This window comes from Nelusetta ayraudi, unplaced genomic scaffold (genome assembly GCF_046127955.1).
Source record: "Nelusetta ayraudi isolate G7.1 ecotype Tasmania unplaced genomic scaffold, CSIRO-AGI_Nayr_v1 ptg000002l, whole genome shotgun sequence".
Lineage (NCBI taxonomy): Eukaryota > Metazoa > Chordata > Actinopteri > Tetraodontiformes > Monacanthidae > Nelusetta > Nelusetta ayraudi.
Window position 1 is genome coordinate 9,909,823 of NW_027466052.1, and position 20,255 is coordinate 9,930,077.

Genomic DNA, 20,255 nt, shown 5'->3' on the forward strand with positions numbered 1-20,255 from the left:
GTGCCACTGAGACCATTAATGTAGTGTGCAAAGATGAGATTTAAACGGGTTTGCCAATAAACAAATAGATAATGTAAAGAAAATCTAAATAATAAGACCCACTTTAGTTCAGAGCCTCCTTGCCATCCTGATTTTTTTCTAAACATATTCAAAGTCTTTTGATGTCTTTTTTTCATTAGTTTCTCATTTCAAGTCAATATACTATATACTGGAAACCTTGAGTACACAAAAAAAACATTGGCAGAATTGATTTAAAATAATTTGATGTTTCGTACACTCACACTGAAAATGAGTGCATTTCTGTGTGAAAGGAGATTGTGTAGGCATTGTGGCAGAGCTCGCTGGAGCTCGCTGGAGCACTGCCTCCTCGCATTGTCCTTGGTTCCCAGTTGGGTTGTGAAGAAAGGGAGCACTGATCATTTTGGCATTTCATATTTGTTGATTTCAGATTTATTTTTATGATTTTCATACTTTCTGGGGTCAGCACTGGCTCCGGACTCAGAACTCTGGTTACAGCTGGTGCTCTTGTCGAGTATTGCTGCTTTAATATATACATTAGTTCTGCGTGGTACTTCACTCTGTTCACCATTACAGCCCCTGAATCCAAATCATCCCCATACGCAGACATTCGCAGACTTGTTTTTATTTACCAGCTGGTAGCTGCGTTTACAGAGACGCACATCCATGTTTATTTAAATTGCTGTGATTGGATAAATAGTGGAGCGCCAGTAGGACACCACCTTACACACGTGTGTGAATTGGACAGCCACACCTCTGTCGTTTTTCACTGGAATGGTGAAAAATGTTGGAGGTGCAGTTTTGAGCTGCTAACAATTCATCCTCACCTGCACCTTCCCATCCCGCATCTGTCATCACCTCAGCCCTCTGCCGCTTCTTTTTTGCCTCTTTTCCGTCAACTTTTTTTGCACTCAGTCAGCCTTCACCCCATATGGATGCACAGACAATGTGCTGTCTGAAGTCCATTTCTGGAAGAGATGTCAAGGGCTGTGCTGTGGCGAAAGGTCACTTCAGTCAGAGGTGGATGTAGTGCTGATGAAAAGGTCGCTGTCTGCGGATGGGGGGGAGTCGAGAGCGTCTGCTGGTTTCAGGGCTACTGTCCAAGACCCTTTGAGGCGGCAGGGAATAGCTGAGGATGGGTGCGGGAAGAGGTTAGGAGAGTGGATGGGGGCGGTGATACAGCTTCTGCCGACATGAAGCTGTGTGGATAAAAAGGTCATGAGTCACTGGTGCAGCTACCAATGGCTTTCAGCAGGACGGCTGGATGAACATGATCATTTTACTGAGAAAATAAAAAATAAATTCCCTCCGATTTTTTTTTTTTTTTGTGTGTGTGTGTGTATGTGTGCGCGCGCACCTGTGTGTGTGTGTGTGTGTGTGTGTGTGTGTGTGTGTTTACACGCCTACAGTTTGTAGCCATGTGCACAGAACCAAGGCAGATGACTTATCTCCTCTGTCCTGCAGGCTTATCACTCTACAAAGCTTGGCTCCCTCTGCTAATAAAGTCGACTCCATCCCTGCTGCCCGTACTCGATGCTGGGAGGAGAAAAGAAAAGAAGGTGGCAGGGCACGGAGGGGGGAGGTAGAGGAATCAGCATTAATACGAATTGATGCAAAAGGTTGAAAGGCACGCAGGCTAAGGCGGAATAACAACACGGCGGAGGACAAGTGTGAAACAATTGAAAGAGAGAGGAGAAGATCGGAGAAAATAATGTCGGGGAGTAGAAGAAATAACAGTCGGGGAGAGTGAGGGGTGAAGAAAGCAAAGAAGGGAAAGCAAGTGAGCACTGCACTGCGTGTCATTGGCCCCCTGGCGTGAACAATCCATCTCAAATTGATCTTCCAGCTCGGCCCAGCAGGGCATTCTGAATCAATCTCAAATTGATCTCTATGCCAGAGGTCGGGAAAACTTGCAGTGGAGCTTATCAGAAATATAGTGGTGCTGGGAGGATCTGACAGGGAAACTTATCACAATGCACAACAGGAAATGGGCTCTGAGCCCCCAGGGTAGCAGGAGGACGAGCCTGCTCCCTTTACACACACACACATTCGGGCACGCGCGCACCGATCCCATGTCTTTTGTGTATACACAACACAGCCATACGCTGGCTCATGATCCCCAGTGTTCAGTGCAGAGCAGTGTGTGTGTACACTGAGCCCAGCCACGCATGTGAGACGCGCGCTTCACACAAGATCACAAACACAGTCACTCTGCAGGCGTACACACCCGCAGGCCGACTCAAAAAATATGTTTGTCAGAACGCAATTTGTCTATATATTTTAAATCTTGACAGTTAGGATTTGCTGCCTGGAGCTGTTAACGACTTCTGATACTTTCAACGTGTCCTCTGCAAAGGCTGCTTTGAAGGGCCTCGAGGCAGGACGATCAATATTGACTTGGTCGGTCAGCTTAAGGGAGCAACCTGCCTCTCGAGGGCTCTACGGTGAAAAATAAAATAAAGCCATAAACAATTGTTCAAAAGTGACTTTTACCTCAGAAAATCCCAGCAAACGCTTGAGTTCAGAACTGAAGAAACCCTTCACACAGACAGATGCCAAAAAGGTGGGTTTAAAAAAAATGAAACTGAAAAAAATACCCATGCACACACTGCTGTATGAACGTCAACTCAGTGACAATTCTTATAGAACCTGGAGTTTTTCTGGGTTGCACACCCTGCTGTACTTGTTTTGTTTTGGGTTTTTTTTTTTTCACAGTCTTGCCATTACATCTCAGGTCACACAATACAAGCTGACACAAGGAAATACACTCAATGACAGCAGAGAGAAGAGCACACAGAGAACTGACACCAAGTTCATCTTGAAGACAGGGAGAGTTGCGGCGTGACACCGAAGTCGAGCAAAGTGAACGAAATCGGGTGGGTGGAGTGAAAAAATGGGGCGCACGGTGAAAAGCAATATTTCTGAGCACATCCAGGCATTTACAGCAGCCTGGCATGGGGGAACTCTTTTATGCTCCTTCCAAAAAAACAGGAAGTTCCTCTGGCCTGCGGCTGCCTGTGTTTCCACTGTGACCAGAATTCAGGTTGATTATGCTAATCAGGTCAGTAGATATCTGTCCGCTACGCAGAGGTAGCACACTCTAGTAAAGTTCCTGCGACTCTTTGGTTTAACGTTGTAGTGTTCTTGTTATGTAAGAAGTCAAATCGAAATAGTTTCATTTTAAATTAGATTTCAATTTTCAATTTTAATTATCTAAATTACTGAATTTAAGTAGTTTCACACTGGGACACCATTAAATGGGGAAAAGCATGGGCTCAGCAGTCATGCGGTGGCCCAGAGGTTACCATTATTAATATACTATGTATGGGAGGGAGCACATACCCCTTTTTCAGGCTTACGGCCCAAAATTGCTGCTCACATTTTTTGTAGTCTCAATCATCTTTTTTGTAGTTTCAAATTAAGAACCTGCTTTGTTTGGTGCTACAATTATATATTAAAAAAAAAATTAAAGTGTAATAATTACACAGAATTTTACTACCATGAAATAATTTGGTCACTCCTTTTCCATAATCATCAGTGTAAGATATATATATAAAAAATTTTTATATATAATACTTCTTGTCAATTGAAATCCACACTTCTCTGGCACTTTTGACACCACCGTATCACCAGCGAGCCGTACACAGGGAGGTTGTTGAATTAGCGTGGCTAATGTTAGCCGCGGTTAAAGCTTGGTCCAGCGAGGATTGCGGACTGGAACTGGAGGTTGACTCGGTAAATGTCAGTTCTGTCAATCACAGTTCGAGCCGCAGACAGACAGCTCTCGGGAGTTTTCCTCAATAGCCGCTCATTGTTTGTCCTTTAAATGTTTGGATTATCCAGGGATGTCTGAAGACAAACCGGATTTTCTCGTCTTTGTGGCTGCAACGGTGGCCCCCTGATGGGTCACGTTGAACGAGACCTTCAACAAAAATTTAATTTCACCGTTTTGAAAAGTTTAACTAAGGCCATAGTTGATGAGAATTAACTTTTCTCAACAATCTACAGCAAATATCCTCAGGCGCGCGCAAACACACGTGCACACACTTGACAGAGTTGAAAGGGCTGCAAGGATTAATTACTGCAGACAGCTCGGGGTATAACCTTTTAACTTCGAGCTCTGAGCTGTTTCCGCTCACCTGTGAGAGGAATTGTCTCGATATCTGTTCTTGCCATGCTCTTTGCAGGTAATGAACAGGGGCGGGGGGAGGAGCGGAGGTCTGAGTGAGGGCCCTGCATGTCACTTGTCACATTACTACCGTGTAATGATGCTATTTAGCATTAAATACTCCTAACTCGCAAATTTCTAATTACTGCTGCCAGCAAGTCCCCAAGCTTTTGATGAATGGCACTAAGCCATAGTACTTGGCCCTCCTGGAGAGAAGTCTCACATACACAAAAGATGTGCTGAAGCTATAACAGGCGGTCTTGACAGCAGCCCTCATTATAAAGTGCTAGAACTTAATGAGGTCTGACAATTACTAAGCTAGAAGACAATTTTAAAGAGGCTGGGGCTGAAAAGGAAAGGCATAATGCAGGTCTTTGGAATTGGGTGTGTATTAAGTTTTACTGACCTCCGAATGGACCAATGTTTCTTTTCTTTTTGGGAACCTGGGACACTTGAGGGAGTGCTGACTAAATCCTTTGGATTTATCCCATGTTTCCAAATGAGATGAACCCTTAGAAAGTGTTACGGGAGACAAACCAATCAGATGTATTACTTCCAGCTTGAGGCTTCCCATAAGTATAAGGGGTGACATTTGCCGCACTGGGCACCATGATGTCTATTTTAACTCTTTCCACTGACAGTCGGGGTTAAATGCTAAAAACACGTCCCTGAGGAAAAGGCGCCCGAATCATTCCCATGCAGGTGGATGGAAGGTCCAGGATAAGACCAAGAAGTAACAGGGCTCACCAAGACATTTTTGGACAGAAGTGGAAAAAGTGTAAAATGTCGAAGTACAACTTTAGAACATTACAGATTAGTACCTTAATGGACAGAAACAATGACGAAGCCGTAGCAAACATTTTAAAGTTGGACGTTCTCAGGTGCCCAATACTGACTTTGCCACCATTCCCCTGCTTGTTTTTTTTTTTTTTTTTTTGCAAACGTCTCGCTCTTGTCGTGCACACACTCACTATATTAAGTACTGAATAAAACCCCACATCCAGAAAAAAACCTCAAATCCCCTTTGAAGTAGCACAATTCGCTCAATTTGTTATGTGTTCAGTTTTGCACAGATGGTCTTAAGTCATGCAGAAGAATTGGAATTATTCCACTCCACACACTGCGTCCCTGGGAAGATTAGGCCATATCGTCCATGCTGCTGGAAGGAACATAATTCTTAAAAAAAAAGTACAGTCAAACTAAATCCACATATACACATTCATGCTGCCATCATGAAAATGCACCTTGCACTACTGACACACAAACATGGGCTTTTGTCTGTGTCCTTTGTGATAGTGACTTTTTTTTTTCCTTTCTTTTCTTGGAGTCTTGCTTTGTGCTTTTGAATTTCACGGGGCCTCCAAAGTAAAGCACCTTGTCTGTTTTTACCACAGGACAAAAAATAAGGAGTAATTCGTGGCATCTGTGCTAGAGAGCAAAATGAGCAATTGATCAGAAAGGCCTTTTTGGTATTTTGCTCACAATAATCACCTGTAATGCTGCTTTATTTGAAAGGCAGATTATTTTAATCCTTTGTTTGGACGATCCAAGGACATTTACTGTAAGCTACTCATCCCCGTTGTCCTCTGTTGTCCTGGTTTAGCCTCCCTCATCTGCAACATCACTAGTTTCTATCACATGTGCTCTGAACAATATGCCAGCACTTTCTCTTGTTGCTTTTAAAAAAAGATTTGTGTCACTCAGGTAACAATGGGACGGGTCATATTTCCATCGTTGCATGCTTGGTTATAAAATCACACAATGATTCACGAGACTCATTAATTCCAGCCGTGACATTCTCTGGCTGATCAGTTAGTCCCACATTAACCATACCATGGTATGCCACACCTCATTCCTGCCGCGGCTGATCCCACTGCATCAGTGGGGAATGTCCGTTCCCTGACAGCTGTAGGGGACTCTGACTCATTTCTCTCTTTGTCGCCCATCCTTCTCATCTCCAATTATCCCCTGTTCCCCCTTACCTCCCTATTTCCTCTGCAGATATTTGAGAGTTATGTAGGATGATGGTTATTAATGATGGGAAACACAGACAAATTTCTACTTTTTTCCTCTGCAATGTCTCTGTGTTGAGCCCACCTGCCCGTGTCTGCCGCCTGACCGGTTCTCTCCGTTTTGCTCCATCTCCGGTCCTGGTTCCTGTCCAGTGCCTTATTGATGCAGACCCACTCACCCAGCTCCTCTCTATCAGTGCGTTGCTCCCTTACCACTTGTTCTGATGGCACTGCTGCAATCAAACCTCAAGGGCTGTCAGCCCAGTCAGGGCTGCTTAAGCTAAAGTAAGGACGGACGAGTGCAATCTGACAAACAATTCGTACTCATGCGCCCTCTCTTTTTCTAAGGCCAAATAAATTGCTCCCGTGCCATAATTTACCCTTGATGTAAAGTGTAAATTGCTCCGGTCCTCCAGCTGCCATTACACTAATACCTCTCATACTCTTGCCTTGTAGCCGTATATTACCATCCTGCAGTACATACACTATATCCTAATGATACAGACCAGTGGGCCAAGCAGTAATAGATGTCAAATAGCAGATTACACAGTGATGTGTTATTGATTGGCCACTGGTCTGAACACATCATTGATTATCACAGCAGAGCGTGTCACTCCTGTGTGCTTCAGTAGTTTCTCTGAAAGTAATGCCGTAGCTCTTTGTCAAATGTCAATTCTACCTCAGAAGGAGAAGTAAAGGTTGATGTGTGTGTCACAGGTCGAGTGTGTCACCATCTCCTATAACTGCGCAGACAATTATATCGCCCCCCCTGATATGGGACGTGTCTTTGCAGCATGTCATGGAAATACAGATTTACACAGAGCAGAATATGGATTGATGACGCTTTTTGATTTTTCTTATGATCACAATCAATAGCAAGGGTTAGCATACCAAACACTTCAGTATGAGGAGCTGCATGTTTCTCGGATGAAGGGGATGTCCGGGCCATTGTTGGACTAATCATGGCCCCCTTCCAATGATCATTGCACAACTGTAGCAAAAAAATATAAAACAAGTGTCCTGCTCCGACTCCAACTGGTGGGGTCTTGTTTCAGCCTGTTTAAAATTATTCAGATACTAGGACTGAGTCGGATTTCAGACTTGAAATATTAGCAATCCAGCTGCCTTCGTAAATTGTTCTGCAGCCTGGCAGGTTGCAATGAGCTGCCATAGCTGAAAAGTTAACTCATGCCTTCTTACGGCTGTTGTTGGTTGACCTGGCTGCAGCCAACAAAGCACGAACAGCAGACGCCCAACTAGTGATCAACTGAGTGTGGTAAAGCGGTATTCTGGGGGCATCTCAGTGTTGAATTTCAGCAACAAGAATCTCTTCAATGCTATTTACAACAAGAACAGACAGCAGGCTTCCAACAGGAGGAGGGGTCATAGGTGGTAACAGGTCACAGAGACTAAAAAGGAGGTACATTATTGTAGTGACGTCATAGCGGTTGACACTGAAATCAAGGTGTTTGTGAAAACACATGACTATGCAAAGGCCACTGATTGTACATAGCTTGCATTAAATGATCACGGTAATTATGTTATATATTATTAGCAGATTTTCAGATTATAATTAGGCTTATCCATCACCGTGTGTCTGTTTTTTTTTCACTCACTGTTATACTAAGATAAAACAAGAAATACTCAGCCATGGGAACTTGCAAGTTTAAGTAAATTACAGAAAATAACAGTGGCAGTGATTAAATGGAAATGGGAACGAGGGAGTAGATTAGCGTGGAGTCCGTCCTTTAGAGAATGTCTGAGACAGAAAATGAGCTGCCAGCACTTCCTTTATCTCCCCCTCCTCCCTGATCAAAGCCTCTGCTCTCATCTCAATCACTCTGAGCATCCTTTGGCACGTCTTCCTTTCTTTTCCTTCTCTGCACTTATTGTCAGTTTTCTCACACTGTTTATCAATCCACATGGTTTTTAGCAGCACTTGCCCTGTGCTCAGTGTCGTGTGGGCAAGAGCCTGGCCCAGCTATCATAGTAATAGGTCATCCTGGATAAATCACAGTTTAATACAGGATTGATACCCTGCATGATTACATCCACTGTAATATTGTATTATTACCCAATCAAGGTTGTATTCCTCATATTACATTTTCATATGAACAGGTTTTTGTTTTTTTGTTGTTACATTCAGGTTTTTGTTTTTTATCTACAAGGGCCAGTCGACCATTTAACTTGATGCCTGCAAACCTATTTTCCAAACGTCTGTCCAACACAGACATCTTTTTGTCTCTAACAATCAGGCTGTACAAGCCACCGCACAATGAAACGAAAACACAAACAGTTAAATGCATGTTTATCTTTTATTGCACTCTTCCGCTTTAATACAATGTACCATGGAAAATCACCATTGGAAACAGTTATATTCTACTTGTGCTTCTGCTGTTGTCGGACAGAACGGAAACACCAGAAGAACATAATCTGGTTTTCCAGATTATGTTCTTTCCTCTTTGTGCATAATTTCCCAGTGCATCTGTATGCTGCTGATATCATTTTATCCCATGTCACAGGTTCTGTACCTTGAAGTTTTAGTTGGCAGATGAATTAAACTAAGTCAAGTTTTGTGGTCTTTGGCTTAGTCTTTGCAGAGGTTTTAGCGCTGTGCCGTCGTATTTAATCTGGTAAATACAAAAGCCTATGAATGTTATTTTTTATTTCCCTGTGTTTCATTGTGTTTAAAGCAGATATGCTGAAATTAGTTTTCACTTTTCTGGAAGTTTTTGGACTTGGACTTTTTCTAGGTCCTAAATGCTTACACACTCTTGACTTTTTGTTCACCATGTGAGAAAATATCATTATCTGGTGTCATCCTAAATGTGCAAAGTTATTGTGCAGGAACTTCTTGAAAAATTGACACCATTCTAAAAGGACTGTTTTTTTCCTGTGTTGCACATGTTGTTCAGCTCTTAGGATGTTGATGAAATCAATTTCACACTGTAGAACGTGATTATTAAAAGCTAATGCCTTTATTGTAGTACTGACTCATGTGACTCATATGAGTCATTTGATCTGGGCATGATTAGTGAGTGATCTCGTCCATTATTATCACATGTTGCTCGATGAATTATTAAACCTTTTGGGCTCTTGAAAATTGAAAAAGAAGTAGTTCAAGTATGAAAAATGAAATTTTATTAGTACACTCTACAAGACAACTTTCTGCAATAACATTTAAAAGTAAAATAGGTGTGAAGATGAATAACTGCATTTGGAACAGATTTTCCCACCACATGGCTGCACAGCAAGATTTATTGTCTAACTGCAGGTGGATGCAGTAGTTTATTATCTAAACAACCTGAGGCTCTAGTGTTCCTGTACCATTATTTGTTTTACATTTTTGTTCGTGGTTGAATTAACATCAGTATTCAATAACTGTCTGGCCTGAAAAGCCAAGAGAAAACATAAAATGTGAGCAGTGTGGTGATTTAGTTGTTTAAACTGCAAAACACAAAAGTGTGTAGCAGGGAGAGATAATTCATCACGGAGGATGTCACTCTGATCACGAAAACAGAGGAATCTGGCGTAAGACGTCAGTTTGATTCATCGTCAGCCAGATTCAAATTGCGTCTGTCAAGGCTTTGAGGCAATTGATCCACATCTCTCATAATTCATCTTGCTCACTCTCCCACATGACACACGCGCACACACACGCGCACACACACATCCCTTTTCAGTTTTCTTGGATGCAGCTCTTGTAAAACTCGAGAGTGTGTGTAGGTTATGTATTGTTTGGATTTTTCCACAAAAAGCAACTTCTAATCGAACGCACACGTACACACACAGACACACACACACACCCGCCTCTCACTTTCCCTCTCGTGCACACAAAGCCTTTTTTCAGCCGAGATGATTTATGGCTGGCCATGTCTAATGGATTGCTTTGGCACTTGAGAAATTATGAAAGAAATTAATTAGCCTTTAGTGACCCTGCTGTCCATCTCTTTTCCCCTATTCATCTCTCTCTGTCTCTCTCTCTCCCTTGCTCGCTCTCTTTCACACACACACACACACACACACACACACACACACACACACACATACGGGGTGAAAACCCTCCCACATTAACTGATGCGCTTGGATGCACACTTCACTTTGGTAATTACAGGTTAAATACCGTGCCTACCTGTCGCTGCATTAATGGCAACAAATCTTATTTGTGTGTGGTAATATCATTATTAAGCATCGCCGTGACATCACCATCATTACAACAGAATTGCCAAGCATCCGAAGTCACAAAGACAAACGGAGCGTTAAGCAAGGATTTGATCCAAAAGACTCCCTGTCCCTGCATGATACCTCTAAATTACAAACAGCTCCCTCTCTTCTCCAAGCCTTATAATTTTCCTAGGACACACATATTTATTATTTGTAACTCTCTTTATCCAATCAATGAGCTGAAAGATGTTACATTTCATAATTAAATCCATGTGGATTTTGCATCGCAGGTAACAATGACCATATTCCAGTAAAGTCTTTTTTTCATCATTTTTTTAATGACTGGCTTGGCCGTGGACACCTTGCTTTATACAACTTTAACAATTTTCAGAGCCTATTATGGAAGTCTCAATCTTATGACAGAAACCATAATTGCTTGTGTTTGGCCCAAAGTGTCAGCGTGTTCCACCGCGGCGGCTCAGGACTAACAATCCATCCTGATCTCACGTTTTCATTGTGCATAATTCATAATGATATTAACCCTGTGTTGCCTTTACCCATCCCATCTCATGCTTAATATCCTGCATATATGCATTCAAATCAATTTTGCTTGCGATGTTTGCAGCAACACGGTTTTGTTGCCAGCAAATTAACTTTATTTTCTTTTTTTCAAACCACAACAAGCTCTTTATGGTTTTTATTAATAACAATAATAATACACACTAAAATATGCTGGAAAATTTGTAAATGATACATTACTTCACTTATTTCAATGTGTAGGTTGCATGTCAACAGGCTATTTTTTACCTGATCTGACAGAGTCCATTCATGCTGCAAGGCTGGATTTGCTGATTGTTTAGGCTAAATATCGCAGTGTCCTCCGCCCACAGTTCAGCAGGGAGTTGCCAAGTGAGATAGAGCGCTCTGTCAATGGCAGACATTACCAAAACAGATATAGAAAAATTTGGTTGTGTAACCGATTTAGATTTGTCTTTTGAGGGGAATCTTTCCGAGCGACATTCAAATTAAAGAAATGTCATGAAGATATATTATTTTTCACTGGCAGGACAGGCTCAAGGCAATGGCTTCTATAAATGTGTGTTGTGACTAATGCTTTATCATTTCAAACACTTAACTCACAAAAAAAAAACAGCGCTGCAAAACGTCCATTTGAAACGTTAAGTATCAATGAAAAGGAAATCTGTGTTTCTTGTTAACTTAATGAGGGCCTCTCCGTAGCATGTGGAAAAAAAGAAGGAAAAACTGACATTCACCATCACAGATTGCCGACTTTATTACATTTTGGGAAGCGCATGAGCTTGTTCTGCCTGACGCAGTTTTTGTGACTGCGACAGAGCTCGACAAATAATTTAATGAAAAAGATAAGACAGTGAGCAACAAAATGAAGGAGCACAAAAGACGGAGTGGAGCCGCTCGCTTCTCCTCACAGCGACATCGATGAATAGCTATGATTTTCTTTTGCCGCGCCGGCTAAATAAATTTCCATTTTTGCTCAGTTTCGCAAAGAAGTTACTGCTTCTCAATCTGTTCCTCTGCCTCAGAGTGTGGATAACCAGTGCAAGATTTTAAAGGGAGATAAACTCCGATGCTCTCCTTGCTTTTGTGTGCAGTACATTTCATCTGGCTTGACCCAACAAGCTAAAAAGAGATGTGAAAACCTTCCTGCCTTACAGGATAACAGAGGCTTTTTTTTTAAATTAGAATTCCATTTATGGCCCATGTTATGAAATACCTTATCACACAGTCTCCTGAGCTCCCAAAAAAACAGCTGGTATGAGACAAAAAAGAGCAACGCTGGAGGATACATGATTATATCCCACTCCAAAAAAAGTCTTGGCTCACACAGACACAAACACACAGGCAGAGAGTGTGAGTGATTTGCTGCATCCATGGTAGATATGATGTTAGTCTGTGTACTAAATTTAGGAGATTTGCTTTACTTTTACTAAGATTCTGACCCTATTGACACAACCATGGCGTCCTTCCTATGGTAGCAGGATAAGTTGTGGTTTCTAAATGGGCAGTGATGCCCTTGTTTAACATGTGTGCAGGGTGATGAATTCCAAATTTGGCCGTGTGTGTGTGTGTGTGTGCCCGCACTGCCCAAATAAGATCACAACTGGAATACAGTTCATGGACTGCATACTGGAAATGAGTGAAAATTTTCAGCAATAATATTTAGCTTCCTTTTAGTTTCTTCTTTTCCTCTCCTTATCTACCGTAGAGCGAGTGCACAGGTGGGGCCACATTAGGCCGTACCTGCTCTTCTATCTTCATCCAAGCGTCCATAGAAGGCAGACGTCTGAGAGTGGTCAAAGAGCAAAAGTGATTGATGTCAACCGGAAAAAATTAGATCAGTGTAAACAAAGCAGACAGCAGGTTAGGGGCCAGACCGTGGGTTGGCTTTCTATGCAGACAGAGAGGGACAGAGGCAGCACGAGGGACATAGCGGGATTATTAGCAACTGAGTGCTGGGATTAGGGAGAAATGTCGAGGTCTGACACACCAAAATGCGATCTCGCTTTGGCTTTGTGTCATTTTTTTTTCGTCTCTCGCTCTCCCTTCGGTGTGCTCTGCAGGTACAGAGCAGCTGCCAGCTTGTTTAACTGGAGTCTTGTCACATCAATCATCCCATTCCAACACACAAAGAGAGAGAGAGAGAGAGAGAGAGAGAAGTGCACATACACACACAGACACACACAGGCACACGCACATTTGTGCTCTGTATTATTGAGAGAAGAGAGAAAGTTATGGATTTTACACATTGGTGGGAACGGGAGAACGAGCCCAATGTCTTTTTCTGGCTGGCTGGAGATGGTGAGCGCTGCACTCTTTCCAGATGAAGTCATTCTACCATGCAATGTGTTGAGTCGCGCATTTACACACTGACTCACGCCTTACTAAGTTTCTCCTCTGTCCCTGTCTGCACCTCTCCCGCAGAGCTGACTTGGACCTGGACTATGACAGCTACCACGAGGACTACTATGACAGGTACTGTCACCCGGCGGCTCACACACATTTTATATTGCTTGCCTGCGTGTCAAACTGGGCTCAAGAGGATTCATCATCTTTGCTGTAGCCGTTCGTCTCCGTTGCCTTATGCGATGCTGTCATCTCTTCCGCTAAACAGCTGCACGTGACGCTTCAGCAGACAGTCGCATGCATTTTTTACGTTGAGTTTTATCGCTTAATGTGAAGGCGCTCAACTTTTACTGCACGACTTTCCATTTGTAAAACAAGACTTCACCATGGCACTGTTTGTCTCAGCTCTACTCACAATGTAGCTGAATGCTGTCTGAAATTAAGATAAATGTGCCATTATGTCAGAGTATACATTTCATAAATGCATTGTACATTGTTTTCAAATGGAAGTTGTGCTATTTTGTTTTCCTATAAAACTACAGCGTTGAAAGAAAAAAGCAAAACCCAAAATGCAAAAACTTAGTTTAATTAGTTTAATTTAAAGATTAAATTGGAAGATGGAATACAAGCAAATTGGCAATGAAAATAGAGATAGATAGATAGATAGATAGATAGATAGATAGATAGATAGATAGATAGATAGGCTCCTTTGGGGTGTTCTATCCAGCAGTTAATTCCTTGTGCGGTCTGTCTGCAGTATTTGCTTGTGCAGTGCGCACACTAGTGCTGCCGTTAGGTAGATGAAGTGGTTCCTCTCCGGGTGGCTCCGTGTTATTTGATTGCTAGTGAAATTGCACAGGGAGTCGCCTTCTCCCCGGGCCTCAGTTGAATTCCTCACTCAGCACATCTGAATACAAGAAAACAGACGGATTGTTCAAACGCACACGCACGCACACACGTACATGCACAAACTACACACTGCGCCGTTCCACCGTCTATCTTGCGCTTGTTGCCGCTCTCAGAATGAATCGCCATCTTTCCTGTGTGCCCCCCCACTCACCACCATGCAACCCTCCCTCCCAACCAGTTTGCCTTGCACAGTGTTTTCTGTGCCCTCACTCAGGGAGGAACACTCGCCACTGATTTTCAATTTGTTTTTAACACACTGCATGATTATTCCCCACTCCACTCCACTGGCTGTCTGCGCTGACAGCTGTGTGTTTGTGTGTTTTGGTTTGGGTCTGCGTTGGCTGTTTGCGCACATCTGGGTGTGGGAAGGAGAGAAATGTTTTTGGATTTTTTGGGGGGTTTTTGTCCACTCACCTCCTGTGTGAACACGAAGGAAAAGTGTCTCTCAGAACACAGATAACATTTAGAGCTGACAAAGCTGCTTTCCTTGTGCGGTCTAATCCACAGACACAAACACTCCCTCTCACACACACTCACACACACACCACTTTTTTTTTCTGTAATCCTCACTCGTCTGCAGTCATTCATTGTCTAAGCTTTCATTTTCAGGGATGACACTTCAAAGCTGGTGTAACAACACATTGTCTATGTGCCCGTGCAAACCTTTCAAAAGGACTTTAAAACTGCTGTGAATCTTTGCTCTCACTCTTCTTAAAGCCTCTCATCTCACACACTTAAGGTAGCTTGATACACTTCATCCTTATGACATTGCCGAACGTGTGTGTGCGTGTGTGTGTATGTGACAAATGAAAAGGTTCGGCTAACTGGTAAACAGGAGAAACCTTTTGAGGAAAACGGGACGTGTGCGACTGCCTGGCTAACACCTCAATCAGTACATTTAAATCACTGACCCAGTCCAAGTCCTTGAAGCTGACAGCCTGCTTTCCGCTTGTTGGCTTGAGATATACAGCGCACAAAGGCTGTGCTCACACTGTCCGGATATAGAAACAGGTTGTTACTAGAAACAGTAGGAGATAAAGTGGAATCAACATCAGATTCTGCACAAATTGCAGTAATTACATGTCATGAAAAAAACATTTCTTTATCAAATTGATATTTTATTTTATTTTTTTACTGCAGGATTGTGTGCAGCCTAGATACACTATATTTATGAAATGTCAGTGTTGAAAGGTGTTTTGGATTTAAGGGCAGTCATTACTAGCACAGAAGTCAATACTGTCATTTGTTACCACTTGCCGCAGGAGTCTGGAAAGTTATAGTTTCATAAGGGAGGAAGTGTTTATTTTTTCAGAAACCTACAGTAACTTTTTCTTAATATTGGATAATCCATCCATTAAGTTTCTGCCAGTCCAGTCTTCAGCACTCCATTAATTTTACAATGATGTCACAATTAATTCTATGCATTTTTTAACAGTTTAAAAATGTACTTTTATGAGCAAATGACAGTCAACACAAACTACTTTTTAATCCAAATCACAAACTGCACATTTGGTGTTGAATGAGGCTGTAATTAAGTGAAACGTGATTAATATTCACATACTTGATTGCCCCACTTTCCACACTTCTTTGCGTCAGCCAGTTGGTTTCTGGCTCCCATAGCAGCGTCGCACCTGGTCATTGAATCATGGCTGTCAGGGTCACGTGAGAGGTTAAATCACTCGCTTCCATCACATCAGCTCCATTTTCTTCAGAAAATCGGCACACACAAATACACTGTGTTGTTTCTGCGAGAAGCGCTGAGTTTGACTGTGCCAGACCCCCTGTCACCAGCACTACTGGCCTGGTGGGGAGCTATTGATTGGCCCTGACAGAACCAATTACATTCAGTGACAGATAGAAACATGGAGCTGTCCGTGGGGAGGAGGCAACGCCAACACAGCACGAGAAAGAGAAAAAAAAAATTACCTGGGCTGAAAGTGAAAAAATAAGGAACATTAGATATACATTTCTATTCACGTGTCTGGGGATAAAACTCAAATAGGGATGACGCATCAACGGGTTCTGGTAGCTTGCCCATTCAGAGCCAGCTGTCTGTCAACAGGTAACTCCAGACATGTGTCAATCTCCAGCGTCAATCTTCATTTAATAAAGTATAATTTTTTGTTCTAAAACCTGATCTATAAGTGAAAAGTTGCATTGTACCATTTGAGTTTCCTGCTGCAGAAAATCAATTTTCCGCATGAACCTAACTACATATTAATTTACAAAGAATATTTTAATCTGACACAAAAGTGAATTTCCAGTTTCCTTTCAGATTGATGCATAAAGGAATCTGTTCCTCTATCTCTGCTTTCAACAGGAATCTGACTTGCTGCTCTCATTGTCCACATTCCACCGAACAACCTTGTCTCCGCTGCCCTCTGCTCAGTTTTATCATTTACACACACTGTGACCATAAAAACAGAATATAGTTGCTTTGATCATGAGCACGTCGCCACGAGCTCTGCTGCAGCTAAAACACTGTCGATAAAAAAAGGTTGCTTTGTTCTCCCAAATTGAACTCTCTGCGTGTGTTTCTAGGGTGTACGACTACCAGCGTGTGCCGGCATCCTTGTCTCCGCTGCCTCCTCTGGGACCCAGCCTGGCTAAACGATCTCGTTCTTCCTCCTACTCCGCCGGGCACAGACGGAGCCGAGACAAAACTCACTCCAAAAGCTCCAGAGCTCACTCCTCAAGTGCATCTGCAGCCAAGTGTGAGTAATATGTATGGACTGAATCCAAAAAAACACTGTAAGTGTTTGGTGCCGAATAATTGTGCAGCTTCCCTTTTTCCGTGCTGCAGATGGCGTTTAAATGCATTGCAAAACTTGACATTTTTAATCTGTGTTCTAATCAACTGTTGAACCCATGATTTAGGAGAAAGCAGCAACAGCGTAAAGTGTGAAGTTCTCCTAATAACTGCACTGACCAACCATTCACAGCAGCCTCAACTAACTTACAACCGATTAAGCAAATATACAAATGGGCAAGTTATGGTGACAATGTAGCAGGACTGCTTACATTTTTCATGAAATAATCATTTACTGGCAACAAGATTATCTATCAGACAAATGTACTCGATATGCTATTAAGTTAAAGTGTGAGTTGAGGCCTCTTCTCAAAGACCATTACGCTACAATAATAGTCTGAAAATGTACCACCTGTTTCCTGAGTAGGTGTGGTCTCCGATATCCTCCATCCCTCCTGGGCACTTTTAACTCGAACACATCACTGAGTGGTGATGGGAATTGGGGCTCCAATAAATGATCCAGATCTTACGACTTCAGTCCTGCCAGAGACACTTTCTCCTGTCTGTTCATCACACCAAGAGCCGTGTGTTCAAGGATAAATAGTTACAGGAATAATGATGCAATAAGGTAACATTTGGATCCCGTCCCTTGATCATTATTGTGTGGGCCTCTTGAATTAATGAATGAAACTGTTAATCTAACGCAGATGTGGTGCCAAATAGTCCATCAGGTTAGTTAATGTGCTGCTTAAACTACATTATTTACAATCCCCTTTGATGTAAATGCAGCTTCGTTGCCTGGGGAGCAACTCAAGTGACAACCTATGTGATTAAGTAGAGGCAATTATGCAATTTAGACTTTTGTGTTTCCGTTCTTGACTACACACTACAGTGTGCAAGGCAGCCTGGAGAATCAAGGGATTTAACAACATCAAAACACTGTGCTCATTAATGAGCAGAAAATTCAGCTTTTGCAACGAAAATATCAGCTTTTTTTCTCATTTGATTCATGTTTTGATTCATACCAGACTTGATTTTTGCCAAAACAGTGACAAAGCCAAAGGCATCATTCACACTGGAGGAATAGAGAGAGCCAAGTCAGACAAATAGCTAAGTACCGTTCCTGATGAACGTCACATTCTTCACCCTGCAAATCTCCTGGCTGTCAGTCCCACCATCCTCTGTAGTTATCACCAGTGTTTCATGAAGGGCCTTCACTGCTTTTCATTTGTTTGCTCGCACACAAACAGCATGAGCAGTGTTTATCTAGTGTAAGATCTATTCTAAGATAAAAGGGGTGAAACAAAAGGCTTTGACCTCTTTTGCCATCAGTAACTGCTCCACAAAGCACAGAGTATTTTATCTTTATCTAAACACCAGGTTTTGTTGTTGTCGATGTTGACAGTGAAAGAAACCATTTAATCTGTGATGCAGGTGGCACTGATCACCATGCACTGCTCCACGTCTTCAAAATAAAATCTCAGTTTGTTGAGAATGTCCTTTGTGTTCTCTCTGCCCCTGTAGTGGGCATGGAGGAGTTGCAGGTGATTAAAAAGGAGCTGACTCTGATAAAGACGCAGATCGATGGGCTGCTTGACAGTCTTGACAGGATGGACACACAGAGGAGTGACCACAAAGGTGAGGCACTCATTTACAAAGACAGTGGATCCAGGTGGGTGCAGGACTGAGCGAGACTGTCTGATCTCACATCAAGGCCATTTTTTTGCCTCTCTCTGATTTCTGCCTGATTAGCTCCAGCACTCACAATCCCAATCAGAATGACTCAGAAACTGAGCTGTATGAGACTGCTGAGTGGGAATGTGCTGTGCCACTGAGGCGGCTCCACCATTACCTGACAAATCAATTATTTCCCACCAGCTTGGCTGTTTTTAAAAGAATGAATCAGATCTGATTGTGATGGGATTTGGTCAGGGTTAAACCCCTAACACTGGCATTATTTTTGGTTGTAAAAAAAAATTGTATAACATGCATTAGAAACATGCCAAGCAACACTTTTATACAGAATAACTGGAGGACGTAAAGATGATTATGTATGCTAGTAGGAAAATCTGCCCCTGGTACTACTGCCCTCCTGTGGACATTTGAGTAAAATACATATGATTTTGTAACGACAACAGATAATGAAATTTCGTCAGGTTTTGTTGTAGTTGCAGGAATCTGAAACATTCTACTAATATACATCTGCTATATTACAAGGATGCTTAACAAAAACACACTGTTATTTTCCTACATCTAAATATAAAACCATATGTCATCCCCAACGATGCAGAGGGAACATTTCTCTGCAAAGTGGGGGACTGACAGCTGACCTTTCTCATCTACTAATCTCCAGCCCCCCCTCGATGCCTGTCTGTCCAGTTCTGCTGTGCTCGTCTCACTATCTCCTCACGTGTCCTTCGTCCTGTCACTCTTGTCATTCTCACTCTTGTTTCCTGTCCGTCACAGAGGACACAGTCAAAAAAATACGCTAGTTTCGCTCTAGACAGGACATTGACCACTCTCTGGGCATTTCACAATTTGTTCACACTTGTGTCGTAGGGTCTCCACTGAGAGAGGACAGTCCAGCTGGCTCACCGTACGCCCTGTCTGCCAGCAGTCCTGAACAGTCCCTCTCCTCCTTGTCCTCACCAAGCTCCCGTCACTTAATCCACAGGGAGAGCCCTGACCTGAGGGATGCTGAAGAGGATGACCATCATACGGTAAGTGCCCCTTAAGTGTGCTCATTCAGAAATGACTAAAAAGTGTCTCTGAAGACACCTCCTGCCTATATCTTTCTCACAGAAGAGTGTTGGTGTGAATATATACGTTAGAGCACTGAAAAGGTCCTCTTTATGCTGCGCTATTTGTTTGCCCTTTCCTGTGGTATGTATTAACCCATTATGGTTCGCAACACAGTCACGGCCTTTTTAACATTACCTTCACGCTGGCCTTTCAAATATCCTGTCTTTAAACTGACTAGACTAGATAAGGCAATGCTCCTGTTAAAACTGTGATTTTAAATGAAACACCTCTTTGTTTTGTTTATCTATTACAGATCAGCAGCCACAGTTCTGACCGTGATGAAGAAATATGAGTTGGGAGGGGTCCGGCCGGAAGACACTGACGACATGGGAAAAGTGCCAAAAAAATGGAGGAAGAGTCCAGCAACCACCAACTAACGAGGCCCGGCCAAAACCAGTCTGCGTTTTCACAAGGAATAACACATCACATTAAATTGTAGGTCGGCAGCTTGGTTAGAAATTTAAAAAAAAATTAATTAAAAAAAAATACTAAAATAAATAGGAGATCAAGACAAGTGTTTATTTCTGCATATCTGAAAGAAGAATTAGTT

The 20,255-nt window shown here is 42.5% G+C and overlaps 1 protein-coding gene across 1 annotated transcript in view; it reads left to right on the forward strand.

Moving 5' to 3' along the window:
- LOC142886166 (heterogeneous nuclear ribonucleoprotein C-like) overlaps window positions 1-20,164 on the forward strand; it is a 32,084-nt gene extending 11,920 nt beyond the window's left edge. Inside the window, exons 3-7 of the mRNA XM_076023134.1 lie at window positions 13,324-13,374; window positions 16,696-16,868; window positions 18,428-18,541; window positions 19,463-19,623; window positions 19,959-20,164. Of these exons, the coding sequence (XP_075879249.1) occupies window positions 13,324-13,374; window positions 16,696-16,868; window positions 18,428-18,541; window positions 19,463-19,623; window positions 19,959-19,997 (538 nt within the window). The 3' untranslated portion in view covers window positions 19,998-20,164. The remainder of the gene's footprint in view (window positions 1-13,323; window positions 13,375-16,695; window positions 16,869-18,427; window positions 18,542-19,462; window positions 19,624-19,958) is intronic.
- The last annotated feature ends 91 nt before the right edge of the window (window positions 20,165-20,255 follow it).